The 13,225-nt window shown below is 44.1% G+C and overlaps 1 protein-coding gene across 1 annotated transcript; it reads left to right on the forward strand.

The window, feature by feature from the left end:
• The first annotated feature begins 417 nt into the window (after window positions 1-417).
• On the forward strand, window positions 418-10,511 carry LOC128837000 (polymeric immunoglobulin receptor-like). Its single transcript, XM_054027781.1, has 7 exons — window positions 418-527; window positions 3,525-3,872; window positions 4,560-4,889; window positions 6,440-6,536; window positions 7,390-7,508; window positions 8,049-8,098; window positions 9,869-10,511. The coding sequence occupies exons 1-7, from the start codon at window positions 488-490 to the stop codon at window positions 10,097-10,099; spliced, it is 1,215 nt and encodes a 404-aa protein (XP_053883756.1). The 5' UTR covers window positions 418-487; the 3' UTR covers window positions 10,100-10,511.
• The last annotated feature ends 2,714 nt before the right edge of the window (window positions 10,512-13,225 follow it).

Below are 13,225 nucleotides of genomic sequence, written 5' to 3' on the forward strand. Positions count from 1 at the left end.
ATGGTCTTTGAGGCTCCAATCAAACCGCAAAGCAAAAAGGGGTGTATTTTAATGCATCACATTTCCATACTCAGGAAACCTGTCTCTTAAAATGCACCCCTTTTTTCTTTGGGGTTTGATTTGAGCCTAAGACACCAGCTCGTTCCCCCTTTCCCATACAGGGAGCTTAACATAATGATCCTTTAGCCCAGTTTGTGAAAGATCAGCCAGTGACTGTGCCCACGAGGGATGTGTAAAGCCCCCGCCTCGTCCCCCCCATGCTTTTGTTGCCATCCACTTCCCTAAATACACAGTTAAATTATCTTAATATCAGTTTTGTTGCAAAACATGGTGAAGAATTTCCGTGCTAAGGCAAGACCTCAGCCACTTCCTCATGCAGCTGCAGTGTCGATAGGAGAGAGCTCAGAGAGACGACACTTCCTAAAAATCCATTTCACGTTCCATACGATATTCCCGCAATGCCCCTCCTGTGGGCTTGAAGACAGGCATGGAGCTGAGATTCCTGGTGCTGCTGCTCTGCATCTCAGGTAAGAGGAAGAGTGATGTGATACTTGGGGAGGGTTACAAGGACATTCCATGTCAGAGGCAGGTGGGATCTGGGGCTTGGTTTGTCAAATGTGCTGTGAACTGTGCGAGAAACTGCACAGTAAGGAGCGTGAGGATCCCTGCCAGATCAATACCTCAAGTGAAGTAAATCGACACCAGAGGTCTACTGAAGTCAATGGGGCTACACCAAATTACATCAGATACTGGAAACTCCAGGTTCAATGGGTAAACATTCTTGAGCACCCATTACACACCACACAAATGAATCTCTGCAAAAATACGGGTGGCGATATCAATTTTGTTATTATTTTGCAATTTTCAGAGTGACATTCTGGGCCAGATAATCAGATGGCATCATCTGCCATCACGAAATAGCATCATTTAAAGTTAATGGATTGATGCCGATTTACAGCAGCTGAATACCTGGCCCATGGGTGTCCAGTTTCCATTAGAAGCTGATTATTGATGTGACAGATCAAGGCCTCTAAAATGTCACTAAAATGACACTAAAATGTTTCCTTGGATTCAATTCTGATAAAATGTTTTTGTGGGCCTGTGATGACTTATTTGCATAGACTCTAGGGTGCACAGGGCACTTTCCTATTAGTTAGGTACAAGAGGAGCCTTAAAAAGATGTGAAGGAAATTCCCCCTATCAAAACAAACGTACAGGAAGTGGGAATTCCTTTGGGAGGCATCAGGGAAGCCCAAATTTGCAATACAAAACTGGCTTAATTCCAGTGGCAGCAGTTCTACAATACTTCAAAGCACCCCTCAGGCCGAGCTCTATAGCAAATGTTGTTATTGTGTGAGTGTGACTGCATCTCTCGCCTCGACCCTCTCCACCTTTCTAGTATCACTTGTTCTCTTAAGCCCCTGCTAAGCTCACTGCAGGATAAGACTATAAACTGTTCCTATGTGTTTGTACAGCCCCTAGCACAATCAAGCCTTGATCCTTGATTTTTGGATCTTTTCTACATTTTCAAATATATCGATTTCAATTACAATGCAGAATACAAAGTGTACAGTGCTCTGTAACAAACAAAAAAATCTACATTTGTAAGTCACACTTTCACGATAAAGAGATTGCACTATAGTACTTGGTGAGGTGAACTGAAAAATACTATGTCTTTTGTTTATCATTTTTACAGTGCAAATATTTGTAATAAAATAATATAAAGTGAACACTGTATACTTTGTATTCTGTGTTGTAATTGAAATCAATATATTTGAAAATGTAGAAAAACATCCAACATTTTTTAATAAATTTCAATTGGTATTCTATTGATTAACAGTGTGATTAAAACTGCGATCAATCATGATTGATTCTTTTGAGTTAATGGCGATTAATCAACAGCCCTAATTGTATGCTCTTTGAGGCAGGGACTGTGTGACAGGATGGAATGACCACGAAATACCTCAGGACTGTCCAGCGGGAGCCAGCCACCTCCTGAGCACCCCCTCATGGCCAAAGGTTGCTGTGCAGGGGCCCAGGCTCTTCCCAACTCTTCCTAGCTCTTGGGCTCAGGGTCTTCCCTGCAGAAGCCTTTCTCGCTCCACTCCCTGCCATCTCTCTACAACTTCCTGATCATCCCCTCTCTGCAGTGTCCTGCTGCCCTTTATAGGAGAATCAGCTTCTCCACACCCAGCAGGTTCTACTACTTAAACCCCACATTTCGCCCCTTCCCCCCCACCGCCAGATGTGGCAGCAGGCAGGGCTAATTGGACAGGCTGGCCAACTCCAGGCCTCTGGCCCTTAAAGGATCAGACCACCCCATTAAAGGCTGCTTGTCACGTGTGGTGATTCAGCAGGGTTTTAAAGGGGGGAGTGTCCTTTTACAAGGGCAGAGGGGAAGTTCTCTGGGTCTTGCAGCCTGTTTGCCAGAGGGGGATAGCTTTTGTTTTGTGTTATCTTGTGAGGTTTTTTAATAAACTATGTCCTAAGGAAAGGGTCTGAAAAGAGACTTGAGTGTGGCACCCAATTCTTCCTGGGCAGTTGCAGAGTGCCTAGTACAATTCGGCCCCATTCTTGCATGGCCTCTCTGCATTACTGCAATAAATAGGATTGATAAGGATACGTGTAATAAAGGTATGAGCAGAAACTTTCTGGCTAGTTTCATTTTTCTTCAGTTGTGGAGCATTCAGCTTCACCCAGCTAGAGATGTGTCCTAAATGATTTGAAATTAAAATAGTGGTTTACCCCAATGTGACACTGGAAAGGTCAGATGTTAGACGGGAGAGCAAAGTTCCTAAAGTCACAGAAATGAAAGATTGAAAAGATCTGCTGGAACATCCAAACCATCTCCGTGTTAGTGCAGAGAACTGCCCAGCTCAAAGATCTGTGCTCAACTGGTTTATTGCCAGCTACCCACATGTAAATAGGCAGAGATGACACAGGGATTTTAAACAACCAGAGAAATTGAAATCTGCAAATAAACAAAGAACATGGGAATACACACTGAGAAAACGTACTGTGTGCAGGGGACACATGCAGGAGATATTCCAGGATATGTTGCTATCTTTGAACGTGCTCCAGGCAGGTGGTAGGAGCAAGGCCGGATTAACTCTCCTGTGGGTCTGGGGCTATTAGATTTTGTGGGGCCCCTGTATACAAGTCTTTTTGCTAATTTAAAACAAAATGATCACAATTATGGCATCGAGGCTATTAATGCTATACTCAACTTGCCTTTTAATTAACATAAAGCCATTCTGTGGTTACATTTCAGTCTTAAAACAGGTATAATACAGTGAATTAACTCAAAATAGCCTACTTCTTACCTTAGAACAGCTGTTATATTAGTTTCTTTCCTTGATAGGAGAATGATTTGTAATTGCTGCTTGTACCGATTCATCTCCATTCTTCCCACCTCCAGTTCTTGGGCTGTGTTTAGTCCAAGCACTGGAGTGCAGGACACAGAGGGGGCAGCAGGCAGCCCTGCTCCATCCCAGCTCTTACTGAGCAGGTCTGGTGTTTTCCAGGATTCCAAGCACAAGTGTTTGATGCAGTGGTGAGCAGAGTGGAGGGGCAGAGGCTCGTTGTTGGGTGTCTCTACAGATTCCTGGATTACAGTGCAACACAGAAAACCTGGTGCCAGCTGAGAGGTGAGATATGCTCTCCCTTAGTTAGCACCTCTTACACATCATATGGATACCAAGCCAAGGTTACCTCTGGAAGAGCCACGATAGAGGATGACACCCACAAGGGGATTGTAACCATCACCATGGAGAAGCTGCAGGTGCAGGACTCCGGAGTGTACTGGTGTGCGCTCTATTACCCGGCCAATACACTGTATCAGCTAAAGACAATTAAACTGGATGTTTCCATGAGTAAGTTAATTTCCTTTCAGGAGAACTGTCTTTTCCACTGACTATAATCCCAATTCCTTCCCCCACTTTATCATTTCTCCCCTGCCTGTATCAATTCCTCCTGCCTGCCCCCAGAATTTGTCACCCTCCACAAACCCTTGTCTCCTCTCTCCTGTCTCACACTGGAAACTGCTCTGAATCACCAGCTAACCTCAGCAGTTCAGCCAACAGACCATTCATGCTTCCTGTAAGAATATTCTTTTCTTGTTTTCCCCTCTAATGGCTTCCTCAGGGAGCTGTCAATTTATATTGTAAATTTATTTATGCAAGAAGCAGATTCTGAGGGGGACATTTTAAAGGGCTCAGTCCCAACAATCAGGGCCAGATTTCCAAGAGCTCAGGCCCCAGAGTGCACCCCACACGCTGAGCTCTTCAGAGAACCTGGCCTGGAAAGGATCAGTAACTTCCCTCATTCTGCGAGACTTTGGGATGATCAAGTGCAAAGGGAAAAGCCCAAACAGTTCATTTTTGCGGCAAACAAGACCAAATACACCAGTTCACATTCACCCCTCCTGTAACTCAGCTGAAGCCAGTGAATGGAGCTACACCAGGGAAGCATTTGGCCCCTGGTGCATATGTCACTCATGGGAAATGTATGTCATCATACCGCTCAACCAGATCGTACTGACCAGTTTTTGTGTTTTCCAGAAGTCCAAGAATACGATGTTATTGAGGGGCAGGATCTCTCTGTCCAGTGTCCATACAACACACACTGTTACAAACAGGTGAAGAAAGCCTGGTGCAGAAGCAGAGTTCAGAATGAGTGTGATGTCTTGGTCAACACTGATCACGGGTACTTCACATATCAAAACAGCGCTCAGAAAGGCAGAGTCAGGATACATGATGACACCCAGAAAGGGATTGTTACTATCATCATGGAGAAACTGAAGGTAGACGATGCAGGGGTGTACTGGTGTGTGTGCTACGAGCCTCCCAATCTTTACAGAATAATTGAAGTTAAACTGGCTGTTACCAAGGGTGAGTATTTATTGGTAGGGAAAATGTGGGGTTTGGGATTTTTGTTTTGCAGATTTCAGCTCCCCACTTTCCCCACTCTCTCCTTCCTCTCTCTGACACTGAATCTGTATCACCTCCTCCCAGATTATTCCGGAATTCCCTCCACTCCCCCAAAAACCTTGTCCCTTTATTCATAACTCACACTAGGAACTGATGTAGAACATCAGCTGGGATAAGGACTTTGGCCATGTGGATATTTTTGTTTTTAATGACCTATTGAAATATTCGTTTCTTGTCTCCCCTTCACTTGAGAGCTGGTTCAATCATTTCAATCTAGGTACTTTTATGACCCACAGACTCATAGTATTTAAGCACCAGCATAGCAGCTGAGCATTGGTTTCCGGAGCAGCTAGCGAAGATACTACTCAATTCAAAGTTTGCATTTTGATGGAGTAAAAAAAGCATTTTTTAAATTCTGACCCACATTTTAACCAGTTCCAGTTTCTAGTTATTCCCTCAAATTGATTTATTTTTTGTAATCAATGAAATTTAATGAACTATCTATAAGAGCCCAGCAACTTTCTCTGCCTGTTTTTGAAGATGGCAGTCGAGCAATACAGATGGGTGGGGATAGTCCTGTCCAAGGGAAGCCATCGGACATTAAGTCCATTTCAGAATTAGAGCTGTGCAAAAAAATTGAATTTTTGGTTAGCTAGAAGTTTTGAAAAGTCAAAAACATTTCATTTCCAGCAAAACATTTTGTTTCTATTTTGAGATACTTCTCTTTTTAAATTGTTTTCAAAATAGAATTAAAGATCATTTAAAAACAAAAAGGTTTTATTTTGAAGAAAAAAAGTCAATTTTTTTCAGAAATATGTCAAAAAACACTGACTTTTTTTTTAATGTTTTTAAGTTGGGTTTGGGTTTTTTTGCCACAGAAACCATTTGACAAAATCCAACATGAATTCAGTAACTATTTTAGTCGACCCAAACCTGCTTTTTTCACCAAAAATTGTTTCAGTCCAAAAATGTCATCCTGCTGTAATCATAATACATGTGATTGAATACACAGTCTGTGAGCCCTGACACCTCATGGGAGGCCTGCAGTGATGTGCAGTAATGGCCCTAGATGCTGTTGCTGTAACAATTTTTTGCATGTTTCTAAAGCTTTGTTTCTTTGGTTTGTTTCCTCATTACTGCAGGGAGCTGTGGCACAGGTGATGCTAATGGCTTGAGTCTCACATGCTGGTGGCTTTGTCTAGGATTGTTACATGCTTCGTGGTACAGGAGAAGCTTTGCAATACTGAGCAACCTCCCCATCATACCATGGGCTTCTCTCAGTAGCAACAGTGTGAACGCTAGTGTAGACAAGGCTCAAGTGGCCACCCAGCCTTTTAACCGCTGTGGTTTTTAGCTTGTGCCAAGTAGGTCTGCATGACACAGCGCTCACAGCACTGCCAGCTTGTCTCCACTAGCCCTGCACAAGTGGTAGCTAGCACTGGTGGGAAATGTTACGGGATAAAGGCTGGTGTAGACAAGGCCTGAGGTGTCGAAACTGTTTGTATTTGCAGCTACAACTACAAGTGTCGTTCCAGTTACCTCAAGCACAGGTCACACCAGCCTAATCCTTAGCACAGCTAGTGCTGGTGTCACCTCACCAAATAGCAGGTAAGGCTCCAACCCCTTCCTCTAAGACAGCCTCTGTGTTTGCACACCTCCAAGGGGTTCTTAGCGGCTGATCCCACATGCTCCTCTTTTCAGAGAGAAAGCAGCAGCCTTTCACAATGGCACTGAATGTAGCAGGCCTCCTTTAAAAGGTGCCAGATTAGTGCCCTCTTCCCACCTACCACCCAGTGTTAAATGACACATTGATAACAATGGGCAGATGAAATTCAAGCCCCATCTCATTTGAGAATTTACTAATCTTGTCACTGTATTATCATTAACCCTTGCAGCTGCTGCTCTTTGGAGCAAGAGAAATGACGTTAAATCTGGATGCATTGAATCCAAACAGTTTCCTTCATCAGCCATTGTAAAAGCAGGGCTGCCCCTTCTCATTCCTGACACCAGCCAGTGGCCACTGTGCTCAGTGGAAGCTGCGGAAGCCCTATTAAATATTTCCCCAGCGGTGTATCACCTCATTCTATTTACTAGTTTATTCAATTTAGGTTTGTTTTTCTTTTTGAGGTCTGTGATTTGTATTGTGGTGGTACCATGGACCAGCACCCCATTGCGCTAGGCACTGTACAAAACACATTCCCTGCCCCACAGAGCTCACAGTTGGGCTTCAGAGAGTGGTTTGTTTTCACAGGGCCACAGAGAGAAGTTCAGGACCTTACTCCCTACGTCAAATGGCACAGACAGGGTTTTGCATTAAAGGAAGTAACATGTGATGAGAAAAAGCCACCTAGGTGTGTGAGCTATCCCAGGCCCTGGTCTGACGGCCGGTTGGGTGTACGCTAAGGGGTTTGGGAAGCATTGCACCTGCACTGTGTAAGTCTGTCTGCCATTGCTTCCTCAGCCTCTCGACAGAGAGAAACTTCATCATCCTCGGCGTGGTCTTGGGAGTCCTCTTCATCCTGGCGCTTATAGGCTTGGTGATATTGTACACCAGGAAATCCAAGCAGCTGAAGACAAGAGGTAAATGGAGAGTTGATGGGGCCTCACATGGTCTGTCTGTCACTACATTCAGTTCCCTATTTCTCATTTGTTTTAACTTTGAGTGAATTCAGCCCCACTGCCTGATTGCCAATGGGCAAACCTGGACAAGGTGGAGGGCAGCCTGATTGCCCAAGGGTTTGGAAGGAGTTCTTTCCCCTAAATACACATTGTGCAACTGGACAGGTGCATCATGGATATTTTTAAAAATCTTCTAAAGCATCAGACTGCAATCACTGCCACAGAAAATACCAGATTAAAAATAATTTGCCACATGAGATCAGACCCACGTCCCTAAAACTTCTCACAGGACATTTCATAAACTCAGCCATCCTATAATTCCCAGGGCGGAACTGTAAACTGGGCACAACCTGCTCACTGGATTCAATATAGTTTGGTCCCCACTATTACAATCTTCACTACCATTACTACTGGCCAGTCCATTCTGTGGCTTTCACCTACGCTGTGATGACATGAGGAATGCTCAGGATTGAGGGGGTCTTGTCTTGTCTTTATTAAAAGGTGATGGACAAGCTGAAGCCATCTATGAAGAACCCAAGGACGCCACAGTGGTAAGTGAAGCTACTGGAAACATAAAAGCAGTAGCATGGAGGTTCCCAAACTGTGGTCTGTGGAGAGCTGGCTGGTCATGTGGTGCTTACTTCTCCTCATTTTCAGTTGCTAAATTGCATTCAAAGAAACTTGAAATACTTTCTTAATGTTACTTTTCCACACAGGCAGTCGTTATAGTTGCCATGAGGATTGCAAGTGAAGGGGAGGGGTGGTTTGTTTAATTGTGAACAGAAGAAGAAGTGACAATGAGACAACCTCTGTACTAAAATGTGAGCCGCGCTCTGGTAAAGTTTGGGAACCCCTGCAATACAGTGTTAAATGCAGTACAGAGAGACAGAACAGCCTTTTCACCATAATGGGGCATTTGCTTTAAAGTAAAAAGAGATGGCACTGTAAAATAGAGCAGACAGAGAGGATGTGAGAGTGAAACCGTGCACTACCTTTTACTTAAATAGTCACTTTAAATTTCCACTCTCCCTCCACGCTGACAAGAGAGCCACGTGAGGATGGAAATGCCATTTCGTGAAGGATTTTGAGATTTCAAAGTTTCACAATGGAACCCAAAAGATTTCAAAATTCTCTATGAATGCAAACCTTTTAAAAAAACATTTCTAGTCAACAGAAACATTTCATTCCATTGTCAACTTAAAATGTTATATTAAAAATACAAAATAAAAAATTCCAAACGAAAAGTCTTTTCAAAAAGAAGATTTGAAACAGTTTGTTCTTAAAATGTCGAAATGGGCCATTTTGAGAGTTGGAAACCCCCCCCCCCCCCCCGCCGCCAAAAATAATGTTGGCAAAATAGACATGATTTCACAAAGCTATTCGATTTCACCAGGAACGGCATTTTCCAATGGAAAATGGTTCCATTGAAGTTTTTCCAACCAGCGCTAGCTGACAGCGATACCTGTTTATAATGGGCTTGGAGGCAAAACGTTGGGATGGTGTCTATACAAAACAGGAACCCAAGCTCCATATTGGTTTGCAGTGGTGTGGACTGGAATAGATCATGCTGGTTTGGAATAGATTGGATCAGACTGGGCAAGAGTGGAATGGAATGAACTGAATAGAACAGACTGGAATGGATTGGATTGGATCAGTAATTATTTGTATTGTGCTTTGTGTGACATGCTTTGCAGACAACGGTGCACAAGATGTCCCTGCTCTGAAGAGTGTGCAGAGAAAGTAGATTGAAAATTGGGTTGGCCAAGAATGAATTGGGATTGATTGAAAATGCAGCAGAATGAAAGGCTGGATTGGATTTGACTAGAAAGAACACATAGGAATAGGCTGAAATGGATCAGGCTTGAATAGAATGAGCTGGACAGCTAAACAGAGACAAGATTCTACAAAACTCAGGTGTCCTATGATCCATTTGTCCTGCTGACTTGCCAGCAATTGGCTATGGCCCCTGAACTCTTTGCATTCTTTTCACCTTAAAAACCCCAAGGTTAACTTTCTCCGGGGGCTTTAAAACACTGGATGAGTGAGGGAACAGCAATAGGAAACGCTGCTGGAAATACAGTGAAGCAGAGAGATTCTAGGAGCATTTGGAAGGCAATAGGGTTAGAAGCCAGTGTTGAAAGGATGGGGTCATAGTAGGTATCTGGGAAGGAGATGGGTGAATACGGCTCACTCTCTTTCCAGCTTCTCCACAACAGAGAGTAACATGTTGTGTTGGTCTTTTTCTCCCTACTTGAGTAAATCTTGTGCTTTTGGAATCAGCTCTGCTCTCGCTGAGAAGTGTTATTCTTTTCTGTGCACAGTCTCAGGGCTTCGGCAACATGAACGATCCCAAGGACGACAAACAGGAGATGCCACAAGACCTAAAATATGCCACCTTGGCCTTTAAATCCAGACCCAGTCCCAGGGAATCTGTCTACGCCAACATCACGCCAAGTCGAGCTCTGGAGACACCCCACACCAGGTCCTCCACTGAGCCTGTGGAATACGCCAGCATTTCACTTAAGCCATTAGCATCAGGCGCCAAATCGTGATCCCAAGAACCCTGAATAGCCCAGCAGTGGAACAGAAGAGACTGAGCTGGAACACTGCTGGGGGGGGGGGGGGAAGCGTGTGTGCATGCTAGAGAAGAAGTCTTTGCTATGTTCATATTTAATATGTATATTTAAAATCCTGCCTCAGGTCAGAGGCTTGCAGAGAAATTTATCACAGGCAATTGGGCAAAATGCAGCTGCTTTTGAAGAAACAGCACAGGAAGATCAAGAGAACGAAGGAGAATCCTCAGGGTTCAAGCTGGAGGAATATGGACAGGCATTGTCATCTCAAACCCACTCAAACATTGTTTGTGTAAGATTCTGACTCAGATGTTACAGGGTTCCGCTTCCCCTTGGGAGAGTGACAGAGAATGAGCAGAGGGGGAAGGGGAATAAATATACTGATGATGTGTGAACTGCATCACGTTTTGCTGAATGTACCTCAATACATAGCTTGAGAGTGTTTGCAAGGGAGCAACGTGTAAGGATTAATCACCATCATCACGGTCTCTAACCTAGAATGACTATACTGTACGAACCAAGGCCCCAGAACAGCCTTTTAGCTGCAAAAATGATATTTAGCATGCACAGACACATAGGGTGACCAGATGTCCTGATTTGATAGGGACAGTCCCAATATTCAAGGCTTCGTCTTATATAGGCACCTATTACCCCGCACCCCCGTCCCGATTTTTCACACTTGCTGTCTAGTCACCTTATAGACACATGTTAGTGCAGAATAGGTCATGCAAATGCCCAAGCAGCTCAAGTGCAGCGACCTGCGTGGGTGTGAGGGAGACAGGGACAACAGGATTTTGGAATAAATTAAATGTTGGTTATCTTGGTGAGGCATCAGATCAGGAGCATCTATTTAGAATGAAAAAATAGAGTGTACGGGCATGTGGGTGGGGTCTCAGGGCTGCATGTGTGTTGGGGGCATGTGTCTCTTCCTTTAGGGGAGGGGGCACAGGTTAAACAGGGCTGCCAGGGCTAATGACAGTGGCGAGTCTCGAAAGCTGGATCCTGTGGTGTTCCCAGCTCTAGTGCTGAACTTGTGCTCAGTGTTTGTCCACAGGCTCAGGACATACGTGCAGTCTCTATGGCCAGTTCACTGAAAATAGGTAGTCACCTGCCGCATTCAAAGGATTTATCGACACCGCTTCCACACCGCTGTGTTGGCACAGGCCTCTGACTCGCCCTCCCACCCCTGAATGCCCTGAAGGAGTGGCCAGTCATTCTCTGGCTGGGAAAACCCTTGGGTTACTCAGCATCTCTGGTTGCATTGCTGACCTACCCAGGCTGGCTACTCAAACCAAGGCAACAGGGAATAGCGACAGCACGGGGAAACCAAGAAAGGAGTGTTCGAGTGAAGAAAAGAGATGGGACTGCACACATTCACCCAGAAGGAAGGAAGGGCGGGGGAGAATAGGGGAGCTTTCCGAACAGAAGGGTCCCCTCATTGCTCTAGCTGAGAGGATAGGCAGCTGAGCAGGTAAGAGGAAGTGCTAGATGAAGCAGCTAAATTACAAGGAATATGACGGAGAAAATAGAGGAAGAAGAAGGATGAGCACAGAGGGCAGATTTCGACACAGGCCCAAAATTAGAGAGGAAGTGGCAACAATCACTAAGGCTAAATAGTTAAGGACTCGGGTGCGCTGGGTGACTCAGAGGGACATGCTGAGGCTCGGGGAATTTTAATTTATAGATCAGTGGTGCGAATCTGGACCGGATGGGTAATGTCCAAGAGCAGACAGCTGGTCAGTGAGTGATGTGAAATGAGTTTGCTGGGTTTTAGCCCAGTTCCCAGTGGACAGAAGTGTCCGGTTTCCAAAAAGTGCTGGCACCATATCTGGTTGTTCAAGACAGGTGGCAGATGAATGGGCCTCAACTACCCCTCTCTTGGAGGTCCCTGCTCTCTTGGGGTTGCCGAGGGGAAGCCTACACTACCAATCTTCTGAGAATACATAACTGACTTTGGTTTTCTGGCTAACAATCAGGCACCTTTCGCCAGCAATAAAGTAAATGAAAAAGAAAGCAGAGCCTGAGACCAATGGCCTGATTTTCTACCACTATGCTCCTTGTTCAGCCATTTTCACTGGTACAATGCAGGTGGAAAATACTACTCAATCAAATAGCAACACAAGGTGTGATCCCTTTGCATGCACAAGGAAGGGTCAGAAATATAACGGAGACAGGAAGCTCTGCAGGGCCTAGGGATGGGCAGGATCTTCAATTATCAGGAATGAAGGGAGTAAACTGATAGCGGGAATTTGCTGTAAACAGAGCAAGTCAAACATTTTTTATGGTGGAAAATAGCCTTTATTGGTCAACAACAGGCATATTTGCGAAAAAGCGTCCAGTTTTGTTGAAGATGTTCATGTTTTCATTGAAAAACTGGGGGAGTGGAGGGGGGAACAATCAAAGAAAATGTTCAACAATTTTGGTGGTTGTTTTAGCAGGGAAATTTTATATATATATATATAAATTTCCTGACCCATTACAGTTGTAAATCACATTGTGCCCAGGAGGAACAAGTTGCAGGGAATTACAAAAGAAAGTACAAAAATATTTGCTAAAAAACCCTAAACTAGACAATAATGGAAGACTTTGAACTAGAACTGACTATGGGGTGTACTTGCAGGGAAGTAGATGTTTCTGACCAACATGAGGCTAAACTCCTACCTGTTGCACTGAAAATGGACCTCTACATAGAAAGAATGAATCCTATAACATACTTATGATCATGGTGGAGGGCTGTTTCTTTATATCCTATCTAGAAGAGAGAGGGAGAAAGAGAAAGGCTTGTGCATAGAGGATATATCTGCAGTCCTACCACCTCTGGGTGTGATGCTGTCAGCTCCTGTGAGGCACCCCATAATGCTTTCAGAAATATGCTTATGAGTGTAAATATAACATAACTGGAATATGTTTTATGCTGGATATGTCATGTCATATATCTTTGCAAAGGTTATGATCTATGGAATATATTCATCCTATTTGTATGCATGTATCATTTTATACATGAAGTTATGGGCATTGGCTCTATGCTTGTATTTAAAGTGTTTGCTGTAGGAAGCACATAAGGCAGATTTGGTCAACATAGTGTGAAGGGGTTATTCAAGTAAT

Source organism: Malaclemys terrapin, chromosome 4 (genome assembly GCF_027887155.1).
Source record: "Malaclemys terrapin pileata isolate rMalTer1 chromosome 4, rMalTer1.hap1, whole genome shotgun sequence".
Taxonomy (NCBI): Eukaryota; Metazoa; Chordata; order Testudines; family Emydidae; genus Malaclemys; species Malaclemys terrapin.

What these genes read in the sequence shown, in the direction of transcription:
- LOC128837000 (XM_054027781.1), top strand. Translation starts at nt 488, where the DNA reads ATGGAGCTGAGATTCCTGGTGCTGCTGCTCTGCATCTCAG. An exon ending in TAAACTGGCTGTTACCAAGG is followed by an intron (nt 4,890 to 6,439) that starts GTGAGTATTTAT and finishes TTGTATTTGCAG; the next exon opens with CTACAACTACAAGTGTCGTT. An exon ending in CAAGCAGCTGAAGACAAGAG is followed by an intron (nt 7,509 to 8,048) that starts GTAAATGGAGAG and finishes CTTTATTAAAAG; the next exon opens with GTGATGGACAAGCTGAAGCC.